Here is a 22,982-nt window from a genome sequence, read left to right as displayed (position 1 = left end):
TCTTTGTGATCTTTTTAACTTTAACAACAGACAGGGCACTCGGCGTAAAAACTGTGCCAAATCAGGTATGCAGACCTGAGTGACCCAGCCAGCCTGGGAAAATATTTAACACAAATATGCAAATACTTCAGGCTACATGCACTCAATTTGCCAATCATTCCAAAATGTCATGATTCAATTCAGTATGCAGCGCATGCAGAGGCTGCATACAAGAGTGTTGCAGAAAGCAGGACTGTAGCAGCTGTTCGTCTTCCTCTCCTCTCAGAGTGAGTGTGTTTATCTCCTACCTGTCATGACATTGCAGTCTGAGGAAAATCTGACCGAGCCAAAGCTAGTTTCATAGTACAAACATTTTTGTGACACTTTGTTAGCTCTACTAAGGAAACAGAACAGCTTCAGTAATGATGTTCAGAACCTCTATTACGAGCAGCAGCAGCGTTAGTTTTGCTATTCGTGTTTTTGTAACTGTGTCATGGCCCAACGTCACATCAAAAAATGAACAGTGCAGTAGAATCCCAGCATGCCCCATGAGTTTACAGAGTTTTTGGAGAGGTTGCTACACATTCCTTCAGTTATTTGCCAAATTCTTGACATTTAGGAGGCATGACCTCAGAACCCATGCAGATACTCTGCTTCAATACCACGCTCACTTATTTACACACTGTGCCAAGTGTTTAGAATGGATTCCTATATATTGTGTATACACAATGTATTAAAACGTACCAATATATGCTAAAATTAAGGTGACCGGATTTTTTAATTAGGGACTACGCAGCCCTGCATATATACAATGGTTCGAAGCTGTCTGTGCTGAGACACATTCACCATCATCATCAGGATTACAATGATCTGCAGTTTAAACCACAGTAGCTCCTCTGTTGGTCAGTACCAGACACCATAGTTTTCAAGTCCTCTGTTGGCGGTCTGTCGCTTGTTTTTCTCTGGACCGTCTGGGAGTACTCATCACGGCTGCCTCAGAGTCCTTTTGTATGACAGAATTGCAACAGATTGGGAGAAATATGGGGGAAAACACAAAGAAATGGGACAGTTGTAGCCTAGTGGGTAGAGCTTTGGGCTATCAGTTAAAAGGTTGAGAGTTCAAATCCTGGCTCTGCCATACTGCCACTCTCTCCAGAAGTTCTGTACAATGGCTGATCCTGCGATCTGAAACAAGCTGGGATGTGCAAAAAAAGAATTTCATTGTACTGTACACATGTATATGTATATATGACAAATAAAGGCATTCAATTCTAATGTAAAAAAAAATCCCAAGACTTAAGGAGTGTGTGTAAACTTTAAGATCAGTGAAGTGGGTTTGTAGCTCAGCACTGTACTGCATGAACACTTTGCAGAATTTGCACAAGTACAGGCAGGCTCTGGAAATAACTTAATTCCACCGTCATAAATTTCCAGGTCTTCTCAGACCTTCTTGTCTCAAATATGTAAAATTGTTTGCTAAATGAGGATTGAGTAACAGCAGAAGAACACTTCAGAATACCTGCAAATGCTCAGATTTTATCTGTCGGAAGCACATTCTCTTAAAATGACCAACCTGACCTTTTTGTGTCTTACTTGTAGAAGAGGGCAATATTTTAATAAATTATGTCTATAATAAGACCATTGTTCAAAATGTTCTAAGGCCCTTGGAATATTTTTCCAAAATGTTTAGGGATCATCTATGTCTGACGTGGACTGATTCCCAAAATGAGAGCAGTCATTCAAGAAATGTTTCCAGCACCTTGTGGAATCCATGCCACAAAGAACTGAGGCTGATCTAAAAACAAACTGTCCTACCCTGTATTAGTGGTGTTTCTAATAAACTGGACACTAAGTGCATGTCTTATCAATACAGTACTAGAGCATTTCTTAACAGGTGGGTTTGAGCACATGCTCAGGGAATTAAAGAGGATTATATTAATCAAGGTTGAAGAGCAAAGTCATGCACTGGTTTACAGTTAGCAGAGATTGAGCTCTTCAGTGCACAGTGACCAATAAGTGACTCTTGTGGAGAGGGTTGGTTTTCACTGAAATGAAATTCAGAGCTGTTAATACTCAGTCCTAGATACATTTTGAATATTTAAATAATACAGTTCCCACATTTTTAAAAGAATAATGTAATAAAAAAAACACCAAGCTACACCCAGTGCTAAGAGGCATAATAAATCAATTATGTAAATTAAAATTTCTGCTTCCTGGGGCGTTCAGGTGGCACAGCGGTCTAACGTGCTACCACACCACAGGGAAGCACCTTCCTGGCTGGATGTCCACACGAAGACAATTGGCCGTGTCCGAGTGCCTTCCTGCTGCCGCTGCAATATGTTATCTCCAGGACTAGTGGCCATAGATTGGATATGGACAGGGTGTGTGGTGATCCAGCTCTTTTTTTGTGGCAGCAGTTTGGAGAAGACCCTCTCCTAATATAGCATGCCTGTGCAATGTCTGTAAATTCATGATTTAAAAACTGGCCTGCAAAGACCTCCCACAAAACACCTTTGGGATGAACTGGAATGTCATTTGCAAGCCAGGTCATATCATCGAATATCAGTGCCTGACCTTTAAAATGCTGTTTTTCATCTGTATTGACACAAATTCTTACATTTTACACTAAAGATGGATTAGATGTCATCCAAGCTTAATCCAAACTGTTGTCCAAGTTAATATTTTGCAGCAGAAAGTGCTCAAAACATTGTGAGTTTTAATCCCAAGACTGATTACAGCATCAAAAGACAATTACAAGAGGGTTTTTTGTCTGATATGATATATTGCTTTAATATAATAATACAATTAATAACGGATATAAAAAGAGCATATAAAATCCCCCCCCCAAACATACAGCAGAACGTCTTTCTGATGAACACACATGCAACCTTAATGCCACCTCCACTCCAGATACACAAGTTCTGTCACTACTCGTTTACAAAATTATTATGAATTCAAAAAGTGGAATCAGTGAAACAGTACAAACTGACACCACATTTTGTCCACCAGCAACAACACACCTCTATAAGTGAATGGGATTTCAACATGGTGGATAGGTTACGGGTAAGAAGACGTTTGTGGCGGTCTCATTGTGTTTGACATAAATAACAGGACAGTCACTTACATTGAAATGATACGCTGATGTAAATCAATTCTGCAAATTTTAAACAGATCAGATCCAGAGAGCCTGGATTGTGTTCCCGGTGTTCAAAGGCACTAGGTGAGGAAGCGGTGATGTTTCAGGTGAAAGTTCACACACACAATGACTGCCTACATGGTTCTTCCTTCAACTTTTCTGATCAGGTTCAGTTGACTCTGGTTTCCACAATGTGGTGAACATGACTGAAGCGCATTTAAAGGAAAAAAAATTGATCTGAGATGCAAGCACGCAATGCTTCAGAGAGTCTTTTAACCCAGCTGTTAGGATTCCTCGTAAACATGTACGAATGAAAAACACTATAGAGGTTATAGTCTTAGTTTCGTTACTGATGTAGATTTCACTGTAACTGGTGCATGAGTGGCTGGCCAGTGGAATCGGACCTGCTGCAATAAAGATGTATGAAACCTTGTATCTTTGGTTTTGTGCATTTTTTGTTTTGTTAGAAATGAAAAATAAAAGCACCGTACTGCATAACTCGTGTAGATGATCTTATTAAGGCATTGTGCGTAGGCTAGATTACTCCCTTGACATTCAAAAGCAGAAAGCACCATGCTAGCACTATGCAGTATTGATATACACAGTAACCTACAGTCTTAAGGAAAGGTTTAGACACCCCTAGTCAAATTTGTCTAAGAGCTGTTGCACTTTCTCTTAGACATGACCCTTTCTCTTTAGATTGTAGTGCACGAGCGTGCACAAGACGTCTACAAGACGATTTTATTTGCTGAACTGAAAACTAATAATATATTAATTTGAGTAAGTGAACTGTGGTTAAAAACTAAAATGTGCATATTTGTTTTAACTTCACTAATTCACTTACAAAATCAACAAAGCATGAGAGGTGACCAGGAGTGTCCAAAGTTCCAGAGGCTGTACATAGTTTTAATTATGTGTTAGATATGTTAAAAAAAAGAGTGTAGACTGAAAAATAATGCATGATGCAGCGAGCAGACTGTGTGGGTAATTTATGCCACAGTGAGAAAATGTGTACAGGGCCCAAACTTTCAACTGAATCCCACTATGACATCATGTAACCTTTTTGGATTCAGCATGTTCTCAGGAAGGAAAGGGCTGCTGTAAAACTGCTTGTAGATGTAATAAAATCATGAAAACAGGAGAAGCACTTCATTTTAAGACATAATACTGAAGCCGTTAAGAGGTCAGCATTTGAGGTTCTGCATTGGTTCAACTCCCAGCATTTTATAATGCTTAACCGAGGCTACAGCCCATGCAAACCATCTGCCAAATAAAAGAATGCAGATGTAGGTGCACTTTTCCAGCATCACATTTCTTCCCATCATCCTCGAACTTTAAGAAAGTTCTCCACCTTCAGGCTGAATTTCAGCAGAATTGAGCCCAAAATCAGAACTGTACTGTTTCAGCGGAAATATAGTTCTAGACATGCATCACCACTCATGAAGTCTTTCCACAAAATCAAGAAGAAATGCTATATTGTTGTATATATAATAAATAATCTTGGTTTATCATAATATATAAAAAGGAAAAGTCTGCTGGAAAACTTTTTGAAGTCAGTTAAATGACAGCATCACAGCTCAGTATCCTGAAGAACAGCGTTGGCCTTGAGTTTCAGCTGAAGCAAATCCATGCTAATCATATTGCGATGCGGAAAGACTCGTGGAGCCACGTGTCCTCTGACGCCCCGTTACGCGTTGGCGTAGTCTCGCTCTCTTCTGGCGTTTCAGTGGGTGTGACACCAGAGTCGGTGTAGAACTCGTCGTCTTCGTCAAAGTAGCCGTTGTCCATAGCGCCCGGTCCGGCTTCCTGGCAGCTGCCCTTGTATTCCTGAATGGACTCGTGCAGGGACCAGAGCTGGCAAAGCAAAGACATGTCCTGTTGTCGCAAACCCACCTAAAAAATAAGAGACTGTGTTAGCTTAGCAGGTTGGGTTCTGGACTACAACTGGGTACTAACCTATTGTTCTCCATACAATGACTAAACCCAGCTTCCTTCCAAAGTGTGACCTTAAAGTTATTTATGTAAATAAAAGCCAGACAGACAATTGTTGAGGAGATAATGTGTTTAACAGGCAGAGAAAGAACTCCAAGAAGTAATTACACTGGCATTACTCCAGAATTAATCATGTACGCGCTGTGTGTAAAAGCACCTCAGAGTCAAAATGCAGAGTAAATGGACACAACTGCCATATAAATACTGGGCTAGTTCACTGGACTACTGGACTAAGAAAAGTTGATGCATTACTGGCTAAAAGAAATACATAAGTGATCAAAATTTGTAACTTTTTAAATGGGTCAATTTCTTTAAATCTCAAGAGGTGCTATCAACTGGCCGGGCATCTAGACAAAGACAAGATTGTACTTTTGTACATCACTGCCATGTGTGCTCTATTACAATGTTGGTTAAATAAAATAGGCAAAATTTTCCTCCCTAGTCCCTAACGAGACCTGATGCATGAATTACTATTTTAAACTTGAATTCCTTTCAATCTCTGGACGTAGATTAATAGACATCACTTCTATGTGTCAACGCTACTTCTATTACACAAACTTTCCTTTAAATAATTTATTAAGTTCCTGGTTTATGCAATTACAATCATTATTTGAAGAAGACACTTGTAAGGAAAATAATGTATGTTTTCATTACGCAGCACTTCATGCTAAATGTGACGATCTGAACACTTGACCAATTAGGTAAAACATTTTAATTATAGGGTTTCAATAGACTTAATATGTCTGCAGCATGAATCAGGTTTTTCTTACACCTGTTTGTTTGTTTATTAGGCGTTTAATGTCATGTTTTACACTCATGTGATTCCATTCATGACAGGACTGGTAGTTACAGGAAACATGATTTATCAGTTCAAGTTTAATGTCAAGCATTGTCACAGCCGATTTTGTATCCCCAATTCACTTAACTTGCATGTCTTTGGGGCTGTAGGAGGAAAGCGTGCTTCCCTTGCAGGCATGCATTTATTTAATCATTATGTACAAAAGGGGATGATTTACTCACTTTAATAATTTAAAAGCAGCTGCATGCAGGATCTGCATATTAACCAGCCAATCAGCTGATGGAACACTGATCCCATTGAAGGGATTAAACTTCCTAACTACTCTTCTTTTTTTTCATCAGCCACTTTATTCTGGAATTGTGGCAGGTCCGGTTCCATGATGAAATTCAAGTGCAAGGCAGGAATACCTTTGACAGGGTGCCAACCCACCCCAGTTCTAACCAATCATGGCTGTGTAGACACCCGGATAGCTAATAGCACCTGGGGGTTATCATAATACACCGCTGAGCCACTTGAGCGCCTTGTATAATCTGTGTTCTTTAATCTTATTTTATTTGTGTTCCTACTGTAAACATGGTGAGGTCTTTAATGAAAACTAAAACAAGCATAATAAAGATGAACTAACTTTAAGATTTAACAGATTTTAATGACTCTTATATTTGTATAATTTGTTTCCTTAAAGTGGAGATTATTATGTATAAATGTATAAAAGTTTAATGAAGATTAGTACTGTGGTAGAGACAGAGAACAAACACATTGGTCCATTGTCAATGACATTCTTAAGTATGTCTCAGGCATTTAATCACAATAATCATTAAGAAAGGAATTTTATCATGGAGAAACAGAACCATTTTTGGCCGGTGACCAGCCAGGGCAGCATTTCACATTCCCAAGACCTACACTAGAGGTACTGCCTAAGCAGACTTAACAGTCAGATAAGGTATTGATATAGAACTATACTAATACTAACAATAATACTGGTTATTAAATGTGAAAGCAATACTATGATCAGATCTAGCTGGCCTAATATGATACAGCTAATAGCAGGTGAACGCAGAATCTTTCTCTTAATTAGATCTAGTGGTATGTATTGATTATAATAACAATAATAATAATTATTATTATTATAATAATGGTTATAACAACACTATTTCCTGATCAGATCTTGCTGGTCGTATTGATTTGACTAATAACTACAATAATATGATACAGCTTATAGTAGGTAAAGGCAACATCATCTTTTTCTTGATCAGATTTAGTGGTCTGTATTATTATAAATAATAATAATAATAATAATAATAATATTGGTTATAATAACACTATTTCCTGATCAGATCTGGCTGTCTGTATTGATATAACTAATAACTACAATAATATGATACAGCTTATAGTAGGTGAACGCAACATCTTTCTATTGATCAGATCTAGTGGTCTGTATTGATGATAATGATAATGGTTATAATAACAATATTTCCTGATCAGATCTGGCTGTCTGTATTGATATAACTAATAACTGCAGTAATATGATACAGCTTATAGTAGTAGGTGAACGTAACATCTTTCTATTGATCAGATCTAGTGGTCTGTATTGATGATAATGATAATGGTTATAATAACACTATTTCCTGATCAGATCTAGCTGGCCGTATTGATATAACTAATAACTACAATAATATGATACAGCTTATAGTAGGTGAACGCAACATCTTTCTGTTGATCGGATCTATTGGTCTGTATTGATAATAATAATAATGCAGGTAATAATAACACTTCTTGACCCGACATACTGGTCAGTATTAATATGATATAAATACATTACCATTTCTTTCCTGAGCAGAGCCAGCGCTGCGTCCAGGTTGGCTGGTTTGGTCGGGACAGCCCGGTCGGTCGGGAACGCGCCTCCGGTGGTGCGCGCGCGCCGCAGGTCGTCCTGAATCATGGCCTTCTTGGCGTGCATGCGCTCGATCTCCCTCCACGAGCCGCCGCTCGAATTCAGCAGGCCGCTCAGGCTCTTGGGCAGCGGCGGTAATCCTTCAATACAGCACGGAGCCCCTCCTGCTGCTCCCGGCCCGCTGCCGTTTACCGACCTCCCGTTCATCCTCAACGGTATAACGATATAATTCCAAATGGGCTGAAGAGACGAATTAAAACAACCTCACATAACCGCCCAACACAAACAACCAACCGACCAACCAACCGTCGCTCAGCTGAACTGAGTCTCTAATGTAAATACCAGTGTGTTTAAAGCTTACAGCTCGCACTTTCCGCTCATCTCTGTAGCCAAGTAAACACGACTGAGCTATATAAACTGTTACCGCCGCTGACTGACAACTTTTGTGCAAATAAATATCGGGAAAAACGGTTAACGGACCGAGCTCCCGTCTCTTGTACCGAACAACTAAAATCTCTGCGCTCCCGATTTGGCACATCCGGTTACTTTTAGTGGGCGTGGCCTGCGATGACGCAGTGCAGAGCTTATTATTATTCATTAGTTCTCTCATCTACAGTGTTTATCTGGAGCTCTTTAATCAGAGTAAACATTTAATTACTCTACTACAAGTACACAAAAATGCAGTAAGAAAAAAAAGAGCAGGAGCACATGGAGGAACATCACACACATCAGCTTTATCTTCTCACTGGTGGGGCGGTCCGGGTCCTTTCTGTGTGGAGTTTGCATGTTCTCCTCGTGTCTGTGTGGGTTTCCTCCGGCTGCTCCGGTTTCCTCCCACAGTCCAAAGACATGCAAGTAAGGTGAATTGGAGATACAAAATTGTCCAGGCCTGTGTTTGATATAACCTTGTGAACTGATGAATCTTGTGTAGTGAGGACCGTTCCTGTCGTGAATGTAACCAAAGTGTAAAACATGACATTAAAATAAACAAACAAACAAACAAACAAATCTTCTCACTGCACACAGGAGAAACAACAGATGGACCTGGTTACACGTTCATTTAATCAGCATCATTGTGTCTAAGCTTTTATAAACTACACTTTGTCTTTAAAAGAAATAAATAATAAATTAATAAATAAATAATTTAAACAGAAAACAAAATAGTACAAGTACACATAGTCTAGAACACACATCGAATAAAACAATGTTAGAAGGAAAGCTGGGTAAAGAACACATGTCATTTTGTTTTATTTTAAATATTGATGGGGACAGTGGTAGCCTAGTGGGTAGAGTTTTGGGCTATAGGGCTGAAAGGTTGAGAGTTCGAATCCCAGCTCCACCATGTTTGTTTGTTTGTTTCATGACAGGAACGGTAGTTACTCATTACACAAGATTCATCAGTTCACAAGTTTATATCAAAAACAGTCATGGACAATTTAGTGTCTCCAATTTACCAAACCCACACAAACACGGGGAGAACATGCAAACTCCCCACAGAAAGGACCCGGACCGCCCCACCTGAGGATCGAACCCAGGACCATCTTGCTGTGAGGCAACAGTGCCACCTGCCGCCCAGCTCTGCCATGCAGCCACTGTTGGGCCCTTAAGCAAGGTCCTTAACCCTCTCTGCTCCAAGGGGTGGCGTACAATAACTGATTTGTGTTCCTACTGTAAACATGGTGATGTCTGCAATGAAGACTAAATGTATAAATGTATAAAAGTTTAATGAAGATTAGTACTGTGGTAGAGACCAAGAACAAACACATTGGTCCATTGTCAATGACATTTTCATAAAAAGAAAAGAACAAGGTTAAAGTAGGCTAAAGAAAAGCAATCGTGGACTGTGGGTGACTGGATAAAAGTGATCTTCAGTGATGAATCGCGAATCTGCATTGGGCAAGGTGATGATGCTGGAACTTTTGTTTGGTGTCTGTCCAATGAAATTTATGAAGATAACTGCCTAAAGAAAACATGTTAATTTCCACAGTTGTTGATGATATGGGCCTGCATGTCGGGTAAAGGCACAGGGGAGATGGTCTTCAATAAATGCCAAAGTCCACATTGAAATTTTGGACGCTTTTCTTATTCCATCAGTTGAAAGGATGTTTGGTGATGATGACTTCATTTTTCAAGATGATAATGCATCTTGCCATAGGGCAAAGGACGTGAAAACTTTCCTTCAAGAAAACATATAATGTCAATGGCATGGCCTGCAAATAGTCCGGATCTCAATCCATTTGAAAATCTCTGGTGGAAATTGAAGAAAATGGTCAATGACAAGGTTCCAACCTGCAAAGCTGATCTGGCAACAGCAAGAGACAGTTGAAGGCAGATTGATGAAGAATACTGTTTGTCATTAGTTAACTCCATGCCTCAGAGAGTTTAAACCATTATAAAAGCCAGAGGTGGTGCAACAAAGTAATAATGGTGCAGTGTTTTCTAATGATTCCATAATTTTTTCCTCAGATTTGAGTGATTCCATATTTTTTTCCTCTACTTGATCTAAAAAAAAGCAATTGTGACTGACCACAACTATTATATTTGTTTCTTTTTTTATTGTTTCTTAATGCCAGAGGGTTGACAGTTTGAGAAATGATAGTTTTGTGGCATGTCTGTGATTTCTTTTTTTTCTACAAAATTAAACAATTGAAAGAACATCTTCCAAGAGTGGTGATTCCATAATTTTTGCCAGGGGTTGTATATGTATATATGACAAATAAAGACATTCTATACGTTTGTGAAGCTCAGCTGCTTAAACAGAGCTGTAAGTTCCACCTGGTTGCTAATACAGAGAAGAGCCCTGTTGTCCTGAAAGGTGAAACAGGATAAGCCAGACAAATAGACACTTATATACCCTTACTAACTTACATATAGAGTAGGTGCAAGAGTAGCCAATCCACCTCCTGAATGTTTTCAAAAGTGGTTGGAAGCCAGAGTACCCAGAGGAAATCCGCATGGAAATGGAAAGCACATGTAAAACTCCTAAAAGATAGCGAATGCAAAGTTCAAATCAAGATCCCCAGGAGCCATGCTTTTGTTCGGTATCCTTAATACTAGATGTGCGACTGTGTCACTTCACGTTTTTTCCAGATTACATAAAGTCAGCTGCCAAGACCTTGACTCTTGGAGTCACTGCCAGGATCCAGCATTGACTGAATGGAATGAGCTGGGGTGTGAGGTCAGGGCTATGGGAGTAAGCAGATGGCCGGCAGTGAGGCGACACATAGACCGAAACAAAGCACTTTCTTTCAGCACCATGTGGCCTGCACAATAACACACACACCCACACACACACACAATGCAGCTGCTGGATCCGGGGATTGTTGTAACACAGAGGAACACAATAATGTAATGGCACACGCTGATAGTGAGGGCAAGGCTGCTCACTTCCAGGGGCATTTGTCTAAAAAGTGATACTGTTACTGCATCGCGCATAATGGTTCAGGGGAAACTGGACCCACCGCTACCATGACCGGGAAAAACAATTAAGATTGTTTTAGAAAGTGCTAGGTACCCCATGCAGGCATTGACAAAAATGACAAGACTAAATCTGAGGAAAGGAAAAACTACAGTAGGGAGGTTGAGTGTATTCAGTCACTTCCAGTGTTTTTCACTTCAAACTTACACACAAGGTCTTTTGTCTTTGTAGTTATAAATATAAACCAAAAGTATGTATTTAAAAGCATTTTATTAAATCTGTTTCAAGAAATAAACTAAAAGGTAATTGTATTCGGACACCACAAATGAATAGTACTTTTTTTAAGTCATTGTTTATATGTAGTTACAGCTTTGAGGGATCTATGATAAGAATTAATTTGCATTTGGCATCATTTCGGTTCAGTTTCGACCCATTGCCCTTAGCAAATTGTCCTTAATTCCCTAAGGGTTCTGGAATCCTACATGAATTTTTAATGGAATATAAGAGATAGGCTAGGCATTGCAATACTGTCTTTAAAAAAAAAAAGCAGTTTTGGGTTATTTTGGCTTAATGTTTGGGGTTTCATTAAAACTTCTAAAAGATCAAATTTGTTTGTAATATGTCCCAGTATTTCATGTCATTAAATTAACAATAGAGACACGATCCGTCTAATTACTAAAGTTACACAATATTTTATTTAGTATTGTTGTTAATAAGTTGTTCAGCATTTTAATATGTAGCTTTTGGATATTCTTATGCATTTTGGTGCATTCTGAGCTTTCTTTTGGCTGGAAACAATCTGGCTACCCTCATTTAACCCAGTATTTCCACAGTTAGGCTCCAGGTTTTAGTACTGTGGAAAAGAGTTACTAAGGTGTTATAGGGCTAAGTATACAAAATTATAAATAATAATAAAAAAGCATACTGTATAGTTAAAACATTTATTTATTTTTTTCAAAACAGCTTATGCTTTTCAAATAGTTAAAACAATGTAACATTTAGCAGCATCATGGTCAGTCTGAAAAAACTGTAAACATATTTGCAAACAATTTAAAACCTGTTTGTTTGAAGATGCTATTGTTCCAGAACACGCAGTGCAGCATTATCACAGTAATTAAAATAACATCATAATAACAATTTCTTACAAAAACAAACCCAACCGTGGAATGTTAGTTGAGGTTCACCTTAAAATAGACCGACAGGCGTCTTACAGAACTGGGTTGGGCTGGGTCACTGACTCAGCACTGACATAGTAGAAGTGTTATTGATGATGAGATAAAAATATCCTGCTCCAGTTTGACCCTGTGAAGAGTAAATAGCAGATGGAGTGAAATTCGATAATGAGCATCTGCTGAGAAGGCACCGAAGGACTTTGTGAAACACTGACTCAGTGCTGTCAATCACCAAGACATTGACCAATCAGGGTGGTCTTGCCATGATGAGGCTTGTTCAGGCAATGAGGTGAAAAGCTGACTGAACATGTCAATTGTTAAAATGACCCAAGTTAGTACTATTCAATTAGAACATATCTACTGACCCTTCGATTTATTATTGACAGCTAATTAAATAAAAAATACCATTTTTGTATGCAACAGGGAAAAACAGACTTATTTCTTAATCATCTATTAAATCTAGCTTTTAGCTACCTAATAGTTAGTTTATTGCCTTAACAACTTTTTACTTTAAGCCAGTGTCCTAGGAGTGCAGTGACAAAACGCTCACAGATGTATTTTACCGTTTTCCACTGGGTTCTGAATGTTGTCGTCTAGTCGACTAGTTTTGCATTTGTATCTGGTATAATTGTTTGCAATCTCGATCCAACATTTTCCCTTTTTATTTCCTCTATCCCAGCCCTCCTCCCTCAGACAAAGGCCATGTCTGAGGGTGGAGGGCTGGGATTGGGGTCACAAAAATGCCGCTACAACAGAGACACCTACTGTGTTGTCGAGCACCGTGTTATCACAGGCACAATCGGCAGAGGAAAAGCTTGTTTCTCTGTGCATGTTAAGCTCTGCGTAGGAATCCGTAGCTACCCACTAAAAAAAGCAGTTGGTGGCTTTACACGTGATGGAAAGCAGTGTGCTAGCCTGAGGCATCTTCAACCAGCATGTTGAGCATGCAACAGAGGTGACAAGTGCAACAAGGACGCCAATCAGGACCTACATGAAGTTTACTGTTACTGTTAATTACTGTTACTTCCACTGCTTAAAGCGACTCACATCCAGAAACACACAAACACTTACGTTTAATTGAGTTTTCATCACCTGAGGCAGGAGTCTAAGTGATCGTTAATTTGGGACTCGAGCACTTTCGTTTGGCACACAGGGCAGTGTACAGTAAGAGCAGCAGAACTAAGGGAAGTGCTACTTGCACCTGATGCCCCTGAAGCAGGCACATCAGAAGCAGTTTCCTCCTCACGTTGAACCCTGGACGAGGAAGCTGTGGGCGACTGGCTGACTCGCTGAAAGAAATCAAAGATGTGTGCTGAATTATGATCCTCCCGAAACCGTTTCCTTGCTCCTGAAGTGGTGCCTGATTTGAAGGGACTTCCAACCGGTCTGGAGCTTGAGGCTGGTACATAAAAACCTGTTCCAGGTTTTTCTGGACTTCTGACCTGTTTTAAGTTGGCACTTGATGAAGAGCTTCCTATGCTGGTACAACTGGAGGCTGGAAGTCCAGAACGTTCTTGGCTCCCAAACTGACTAAATTTGGAGCTTGGAATTTTGTTTTCTGTTTTAATCTGTACTCCAGAACTAGAACCCAGAATTCCACTTCCATAACTTTTAGGGTTTCCAAAATTGTTCGAACTGAAGCTTGAAATTCCCTTTTCCGTTTTAATCTGGGTTTTAGGATTTGTAGAACTGGAACCTGGAACTCCACTTCCAGAACTTTTAGGGCTACCAAAGTATTTAGAAAACGGTGATCCTGCAGAAGGAGGCTTTGGTCTGTCAGAGCTGCCTGAGGAGTTTTTATTAAAAATGCCAGTTTTAGGAGAGTTTGTACCCTGAGAAGGTTTCACTTGTGAGGCACTACCGGAAGACAGTGTTTTAGACCCCTGGTTTGTTGTTGTATTTGAGTTTGCTTTCTGAGGAGAATTCGTTTTTTTGACCTGAAAAAGGTCCTGCACCGTCCTCTGTTTTGGTCTGACCAAACTGCCGTTGGTTTTTGTGATTCTCACAGGAGAGCCGTTGATGTTCACAAAAGCATTGTGGTTACTGACAGATCTTTTAGGAAGCACTGTCCCATTGCGAGGCAGGAAGAGGTCTGTGGGGGGAGTTTTGGCTGGTTCCTGTACAGTCATTGGTGATGGTGGGGCTTTACTTGGAGGGCTTTGGATAGGTGGTTTCTGTATAGAAGTTGATGGCTGTGTGCTTCCTCCTAGAAGAAACCCCCTCCCGCTGAATGGAAGGATGTTCCTGATGTCCTGAGAACCAGAAACTACAAGAAAAATGAAACTTTTTGTAAAATTAATACATAAATATAGCAGTTTTTCAAAATAGTTTTTAAATTATCATCAGCCTGTTACTACAAGGATGCACAATAAGATCGAAATCTTGTCTGAATCGACACATCAAAGGAAGTATTATTATCACTGGCCGGATGCATAGTTTTTGAGAATGTATCATCGTAACACATTCCAAAGAAGCAGGATGTTTAGGCAACACCGATTTAATTGTACTGAAATGTAGCGAGACCACATGCAGCTCACATTTGAAGCTACATTATTTGGCCATGAGCTTTTTGGACATCCCAGTCCAAAACTGTGGACAGTAATATGGACTTGGCACCTCGCTCTGAGCTATAAAACCCTCTACTGTTCTTGGAAAGTTTTCCCAAAGATTTTAAAGTGTGTCTCTGGAAATATGTACCTATTAAGCCAAGGATTGCCAATACACAGCCAACATGGCCAATCAGTGTCTGTATGTAGACACCCAACCGGCCGACAGCACTGCTGGGGATTTGAACCCAAGATCCTAGTGGTAGAGGGCTTGTGTAATTTACCACTGCACCAACCGGGCACCATCACAGCTATCATACTATTAAATATTAGCCTTCATGCAACTGTTCTAACCTAATGCACGTATAAGCATAATAAGCAGACAGTTTTTAGCACTGTGTGTCTTATTCAGGTGACTACAAAACTAATGACAAAAAATGAATAAATAAACAGATAATAAATTAATTTAGATTTAATAGATAAACAGATACATGTAGGCTGCTATACCTGCAGTGCTGGTGGATGGTTTGGGTTTGTCTGCAGGCTTCTTTGAGGCGTTCTTTTCCTTCTTCTCACCATTTTTGCCCTTTTTTCCATAATTCTCCGGTTCTTTGATTTTCGTGTACGTTCCTCCACAGGTTCTCCGATGGTCTTCCCACCAGGGGTCTTGAGCTGACGGAGCTCTATTCATGGCTCTTTTTACATAGCCGAAGAAGGGCTTGCGGTTCTGACACGGCCCATTACAGCGCCACCAGTGCTGCCGGTACACATCTACCTCATCATGGAAGGAGTGATAAATCTAAACAGGGGGAATAGAGACACAATATGGTACAAATGACTGATGGGCAGTTCAATTCCACTTAAGTGCTGTTAAATTGTGTGATCGTTAACTTAATTTTAGTGCTGTTTTCAGAGGCATCTGTAGTGGCAGTTAAAATAAATAAATGAATAAGGAAAACAAAATCCAGAATAATGCTTACTGTGATTTTGGTTCCGGTGGCTTTATTTATTCTGTTCATGTGCTTGCAAAATTCTGGTCCATGACCGTCACGGTCTCTGTTGTTTTGAGTCACAAACAGCAGAGCGTGGATCATCTCGTGCAGGAGCGTCTGAGGACGGATCAACACAACAGGCTTAAAAAAAACTGCCGGTAAGCAGGACAGTGGGGTAAAAAAATCCAAAACATTTTTAATTATAGACAAACCTGCACCAGGTCTTTCCGTGGTCTGAGCTTCAGAAGAGGTTCACTGAGACGGATAGAACACAGACCACCTCTTCCTTCATAAGAGCATACACCTGCACACCTGCATCATACATGACGGCACATTTAACACGTTAGGATCATGGGACATGTTAACCTGCAAGCTTTTGTGTCTCACTAAAGAAAATATGCATTATGTGACCTCTTGGTGTTCAAGAATCTAGACACTGATATGGAAGCAACATTAAGTAAGAACATTTTGTAACATCATTGACTGGCAATTGGTAGGTTCATGTAATGGTCAAGAAGAGGTTAGAGTTTGGTAAGACTTTCCAAGAAGGACTCAGCAGATGTACAAGTCCATAACAGTACAAATGATAATTAAATATTATGGAAAAGTGTAATAAGTAAAACCCAAGCAATTAAATCGTGGTGGTGTCCAGTCTTATCATCAAAGGGTCGGTGTGGCTGTAGGTTTTTCATACCTACTGGCCAAAAGCTTCATCTGATAACAACTCTTCTAGTGTTTTAAGACTGGGGCGGCACGGTGGCTCAGTGGGTAGCACTGTCCTCTCACAGCAAGAAAGTCCTGGGTTTGATCCCTTTCTGTGTGGAGTTTGCATGTTCTCCCCGTGTCTGCGTGGGTTTCCTCCGGGAGCTCCGGTTTCCTCCCACAGTCCAAAAACATGCAAGTTAGGTGGACTGGAGATAGAAAATTGTCCATGACTGTTTGACATTAAACTTGTGAACTGATGAATCTTGTGTGATGAATAACTACCGTTTCTGTCATGAATGTAACCAAAGTGTGTAAAACATGACATTAGAATCCTAATGAATACATTTTAAGACCAAGACTAACTGATTACAGAGGTGAAATCAAGTGTGCCTGTGCTTGGTTGGACCCTTTGAGGACAAGACTGGAAAACCATGGTGAAGATGATGTGAAGCTTACAGTGTCATTCTTGGGCTCCATTTGACCTCGACTCCGCTGAGTTTCCCCCAGAAAAGCATGTCATTGAACTCGAGAAACGTGGCTCTGATATCCGGACTGGGATCCAGCGTCTCCCACGATTCATCCACTATAGACAGCGGTCTCTCCGGCTGTACAGGCTGGGAATACTCCACCACATCCCAGTCCGACTCAACTCTCCGCTTTTTACTCAGAGGATAACTGTCACTGTTGTCATCGCTCCATGTGTGAGCCAAAACCTCATTATCAAACTGTTCCTGTAACTGCAGAGCCAGCAGAAAGTCTTTATCCTCCATTATTAATGATTCTAATCCCAGCACAGCAACACACAGCCGGGTCTGCCTCAGAAACAGACAGTTAGCAACCTAGCTTACCCAGCCACGGTTAAAGCATTTGGGGCCGTTTTTTTCTGTAACAGCCCTATATAAACGTTCATTAACATTGTTCAGCAAACGCTAAAATATTTCGGTGCATATTTTTAAATTTATGTTAATAAATAAACCGAAATTGGGCTAAAACAGGCTGAGAAGTCTGAGTAAACAAAAAGGACAGCAAACCAACCGCTGGTTTAAGTGACGTTTTTCCGTTTGGGTTGGGCTGTGTCCCAAATAGAAGAATACGCACTATACAGGTTGCTTAATTTGCACACTAGTAACGACTGCGTAATTACTAGAGTAGCGCCCCAACAACAAATAATTTAGTGTCTAATATTTAGATTGGAACGCAGCCTGAGTTTAATTTTATAAATCGCTTAAAACTGACCAACCAAAGTGTTTCTTTCTTTTTTTCTTTTTAAAAAGAAACACTTTTTAAGTTTACTATAAATCTTTAAATATAATAATGTATACGATTGTAATAATATGATAAATAATTAATTATTCAATTGCAGCTCAGTATTTTTATATTTAATTCTGATCATGTCACACAGAAAAATGTGAAAAGACAGAAAAACCCAGCAATCACACGTTTTATTTAACATGTTATATAACATGCTGGCGCCAACATTTCTTAGCATTCAAGTGTTTAAAATAACGCAAATATTTGATATTTACGTCTATTATTGTGTCTGCTTCATTTCAGACTATAAGGGGAGATGCCCTTATGCACCCCATGGGTTTGTTTTGGCCTAATTAATACAATTTTATTTTATTTAGTGTTGTTTAATATTTGTGTATGTAATATTTTAATTACACTAAGGTGTATACATTGCCTTTATTGATTTATATTTTTATTCAGGTATTATGATTGGCCACCTACTTTTGAGCGCTTTGCAACGTCCTACCAGGGTCGTGTTTCAAATCGTGCCCTACCTCCTATTCCCTATAAAGTGTATAATGCATAATGCTTTAAAGTTGCTCTACAAATCCTGGAAAACGCTGTTGCGACGCCAGTAGAATTCAGTGCAGTACATAATCTTTGTGACATTATTATTGCGCTGGATATTCACAGTATGCGATGTATTAGTTCATCCAGTGCCCTAAATAGTGAATGACATAAGCAAGTGAGGTATAGTGCAATTTGGGACGTACATTTACGCATGCGCATTACGAGCCATCGCCCTTCCTGAGGAGGAAGCGAACGTCTCTGCAGATATAAATGGTAGATTGTTTTTGATAAATAACGACACAGGGAGACGATTTGTTCGAAGATACTTTCATAGAATAACGAATAAACACTTTAAAATGTCTGAAACAGCAAACAGACTGCGCAAGCAGCTCGAATCACCCAATTTTGATCCACAAAACTATGTAAAACAGCTCTCACAGCAGTCAGATGGAGATCGAGATCTTCAAGAACACAGACAGAAGATACAAACGCTGGCTGACGAGACCGCACAGAATCTCAAGAAAAATGTCTACAAGAATTACAGGCAGTTTATCGAGACTGCCAAGGAGATTTCATACCTGGAAAGTGAGATGTACCAACTGAGTCATATACTGACTGAACAGAAGAGCATCATGGAGAGTATCACCCAGGCTTTGCTGTCAACTGACAAGGATGAAGCAGCCAAAGAAATGCTTACTGCTTTCCCCAAAGAAACCGAGGAGGTGAAGCAAAGAACCCTGACGACACTTTTGGAGAAAGTCGAAGGTTGCAAGAACATCATGGAGACACCTGGCCGATATCTGGTCTACAACGGCGATCTTTTTGAATACGATGCTGACAACATGTCGCAGTTACAGAAAGTGCACGCCTTCTTGATGAACGACTGTCTGCTTATAGCCACCTGGCTACCAAATCGTCGCGGTGCAGTCAAGTACAAATACAATGCTCTTTATGACCTGGAGAGCTTTGCTGTCGTCAATGTCAAAGACAACCCTCCCATGAAAGACATGTTTAAGATCCTGATGTTCCCGGATAGTCGCATTTTTCAAGCAGAGAACAGCAAGATCAAAAAGGAGTGGTTGGAGATTCTGGATGAGACTAAGAAATCCAAAGTGAAGGACCGTAACAAGAAAGAAGAGGAGGTTCCTAAGTCTCCAGTCAGGCCGGAGGTCACTGCACTCTCCACCAACCCATTTGATGAGGAGGAAGCTCTTGACACAGAGGAAATTGTGGATTTAAGTCCAGAGTGGATTCAGGAACTCCCAGAGGATCTTGATGTCTGTATTGCTCAGCGAGATTTTGAAGGGGCAGTGGACCTATTGCAGAAGCTCAATGAGTACTTGAAGGACCAGCCAGTGACTTTGAAGGTCAAAGAGCTGAAGGGGAAAGTGGATAACCGAGTTCGGCAGCTGACCGAGGTCTTGGTGTTTGAGCTTTCACCGGATCGCTCACTGCGTGGTGGACCGAAAGCGACACGCCGCGCTGTTTCACAGTTAATCCGACTTGGCCAGTCCACCAAAGCTTGTGATCTGTACCTAAAGAATCGAGCTGCTGCAGTGCACACAGCCATCCGTCAGCTGCGCATCGAAGGGGCCACATTGTTATACATCCAGAAGCTTTGCAACGTTTTCTTTACTGGATTGCTAGAAACAGCCCGGGAGTTTGAGACTGACTTTGCAGGAGACACAGGCTGCTATTCTGCTTTTGTTGTCTGGTCTCGCTCGGCAATGCGGATGTTCGCAGATGCCTTCAGCAAACAAGTCTTCGACAGCAAGGAGAGCCTGACGACAGCTGCTGAATGTGTCAAGTTGGCGGAAGAGCACTGCAAGCAGCTAAGCGACATTGGACTGGACCTGACATTCATCCTGCAATCTCTTCTTGTTAAGGACGTCAAGGCAGCTCTTCAGTGCCAGAAAGATGTCATCATCGAGGCCACCAAGCACCGCAACTCCGAGGAGATGTGGCGCAGAATGAACCTGATGACCCCTGAAGCTCTCGCCAAGCTCAAAGACGAAATGCGAAACTGTGGCATTATCTCCTTCAATCAGTACACCGGCGACGACTGCTGGGTGAACCTCAGCTACACTGTTGTGGCTTTTACCAAGCAGATGATGGCGTTTCTGGAGGAAGGCCTGAAACTCTACTTCCCTGAGTTGCACCTGGTGTTCCTCGAGAGCCTGAGAGAGATCATCCTGGTGGCCGTGCAGCACGTCGACTACAGTCTGCGCTGTGAGCAGGACTCTGAGAAGAAAAGCTTCATCCTGCAGAACGACTCATTCCTACATGAGACTGTGCTTCCAGTGGTGGAGCGCAGGTTTGAGGAAGGTGTCGGCAAACCAGCCAAACAGCTGCAGGACCTCAGGAAGGGATCCAGGTCTGTTAGAGTTAATCCAGAGAGTACCACGTCTCTGGTGTGATGTGAACCACCATGACTGAAGACTGTGTGACTACACATTAATAATAATACTAACTGAATCTTTCATACTTGTTTTGCTTTCAAGGTGCATTGGTCAAATTTTAATGATAGAACATTTATAAATATCTAGAGAACACAAAGAAACAGCATTGTTGAAACTGTCTGATCAACTGATGTGTTCAGCAAGCCTGAGAAAAACACAGCATGAGTTGGCTTGTTCACCTTTATCCTGTCTTTCATGCTATAGGCATGCTTTCAGAAGCAATTCACAATAAATTTTACTACTCACAAATAGAAACATGTCAGACTATCCTGCCAAGGGACTCAAATTGTATAAAATTTTGCTTAAGGGGTAAGCATGATCTGCTGCTGTAGTTCACTTTGTAAGCACTGAAGCAAAAATTTTACCCTTTGCACCTTTAAATGAATACATTAACCAGGTTTACACACTAAAGATCATTTGACTGCTTTCACTGGGTTTTATTGGACGTCTGATAACTTAGATTTATTATTTACATGCACTGCTAGAAACGCATCAACTGTATTTTTGTATCTGTTGCTGATAATCAGTTAATAATGTACATCATTAAAATAATTGAACGATGTATATGTCATTTATGCTGTTTTGTTTATAAGGATGTGACTTTACACCCCTAAATACATCTGTCTTGTCTTTATTAATGATATTTAGTAACTACAGTAGAGTTATGCATGTTGACACTGCTACTAATAATTAAGATCACATTGTATGTCTCCACATTAACTGCTAACATTAGCTTTAAATGAATTTAATTTTTTATCATTTAAATAATAATAATAGATTATGTAAAAAATCAGTGGTAGGGTACTAGACCTGAGCAAGGCCCTTAACCCTCAGTTGCATTGAATAAGTTGCAATTATGAGTCCCTTTCAATAAAAGCATTTGCTAAAAGCCAGAAATGTAAGTGTTCCTTTGAAGGCTCTTTCCTGTTATGGCATGATTGTGCCCTCCTGCACAAAGTGAGGTCTATTAATAGCTGCTCTGACTAGTTTGGTGTGGAGAAACTCTAGTGAACTGGGTACCTTATTTGCCCCTCAACTGAATTCTTCTGTTTTTGTTCATTTTTAAATGTTTCAGACCCTCCAATTCAGTCTTTTATGTTTCTGTGAAGAAATTTGGTTCAAAATTGTGGTGTTTTTTTTTTTTTAGTATGAACTGCTCATTTTAAGGTCTTGCCACAGGATCTGGATGGGATTTGACTCGGATAAATGAGGACTAATTCTAACAGTCTTGCAGAGCCTTTGCAGGTGGAGGGTTGTTATAAATGCAAAGGAGCTTTATACAAACACGCAGTGTTTTGGAATAGGATGTTCAAGCTCATGGTCAAATGTCTACATACTTTTGGTATTATAATGCAAATAATTATAAGAGTGAGGATTGCGATTCTAGACACTGATGGATTCTGGACTTTTTAAGAGCTTAAATATTGTATGCAATATTTTGGGTACAGATAGAAATCTGTAATGGCATTGTTTATCATAAAATACATGCTAGCTCACTGCCACTAAGATCTGATCTTGGTGTTATCAGACGGTCAGGGATCTACACAGACATGATTGGCTATGTCTAAGGGGTGGTGGTCGAACAGTTAGGTATGCAGATCAAAATGATCCACAGTGGTGACTCTTAAATGCAGAAGAGACACAAAAGAAAAACAAGAATTCAAACCTCATGACAACACTTTTAATGATGATTTTATTGGATATCTTTTAAGGAAAGCGTCCCTGCCACAATTATATATGGTTTTTACAGTGCAGGTTTTAGTGGATGTAGCGTAGCAACACTCCCTGAATACTGAATTGAAAATGCCATCACAGTTTACACGCTTGTCCCTGTTTGACACGGCTGATTACACACTGGCACTTATTTGAATTGCAAATTATTTTTCATTTCACTTGACCCTTCTTCAGTATATGTAGGATTGGTTGTCTTTTTGTCCCGTCTGCCTCCTGTTTCTGCATTAATTATAAAAATGTGAGGATTTGTATTTTACGAAGGGAAACGGAGAACAAGGTTTACGTCTGAAACCTCTTCTGCTTAGCAGTAAATGGCTGGGTTTTATTCCAGTGGAACCAGACCTGCTGCCACTCTGACC

At 40.2% G+C, this 22,982-nt stretch overlaps 3 protein-coding genes across 4 annotated transcripts; 1 reads left to right on the top strand and 2 right to left on the bottom strand.

The window, feature by feature from the left end:
* Window positions 1–2,741: 2,741 nt before the first annotated feature.
* On the bottom strand, window positions 2,742–8,309 carry fam89a (family with sequence similarity 89 member A). Its single transcript, XM_063001116.1, has 2 exons — window positions 7,726–8,309; window positions 2,742–5,008 (listed from the first exon to the last, which is right to left on the bottom strand). The coding sequence occupies exons 1-2, from the start codon at window positions 8,002–8,004 to the stop codon at window positions 4,751–4,753; spliced, it is 537 nt and encodes a 178-aa protein (XP_062857186.1). The 5' UTR covers window positions 8,005–8,309; the 3' UTR covers window positions 2,742–4,750.
* Window positions 8,310–12,189: 3,880 nt separating this feature from the next.
* On the bottom strand, window positions 12,190–17,545 carry sprtn (SprT-like N-terminal domain). 2 transcript variants are annotated; one of them, XM_063001825.1, is made up of 5 exons: window positions 17,087–17,545; window positions 16,138–16,237; window positions 15,914–16,066; window positions 15,441–15,732; window positions 12,190–14,653 (listed from the first exon to the last, which is right to left on the bottom strand). In XM_063001825.1, the coding sequence occupies exons 1-5, from the start codon at window positions 17,398–17,400 to the stop codon at window positions 13,476–13,478; spliced, it is 2,037 nt and encodes a 678-aa protein (XP_062857895.1). In that variant the 5' UTR covers window positions 17,401–17,545; the 3' UTR covers window positions 12,190–13,475. The 2 variants fall into 2 exon arrangements, with proteins under 2 accessions (XP_062857895.1, XP_062857896.1); XM_063001826.1 differs by having other exon boundaries at window positions 15,914–16,042.
* Window positions 17,546–18,708: 1,163 nt separating this feature from the next.
* On the top strand, window positions 18,709–21,777 carry exoc8 (exocyst complex component 8). The gene has a single exon (XM_063001824.1). The coding sequence runs from the start codon at window positions 18,787–18,789 to the stop codon at window positions 20,845–20,847; it is 2,061 nt and encodes a 686-aa protein (XP_062857894.1). The 5' UTR covers window positions 18,709–18,786; the 3' UTR covers window positions 20,848–21,777.
* Window positions 21,778–22,982: the final 1,205 nt, after the last annotated feature.

The sequence above is a fragment of the Trichomycterus rosablanca genome, chromosome 9 (assembly GCF_030014385.1).
Source record: "Trichomycterus rosablanca isolate fTriRos1 chromosome 9, fTriRos1.hap1, whole genome shotgun sequence".
Classification (NCBI taxonomy): domain Eukaryota; kingdom Metazoa; phylum Chordata; class Actinopteri; order Siluriformes; family Trichomycteridae; genus Trichomycterus; species Trichomycterus rosablanca.
This window is presented reverse-complemented; position numbering and strand designations above follow the sequence as displayed.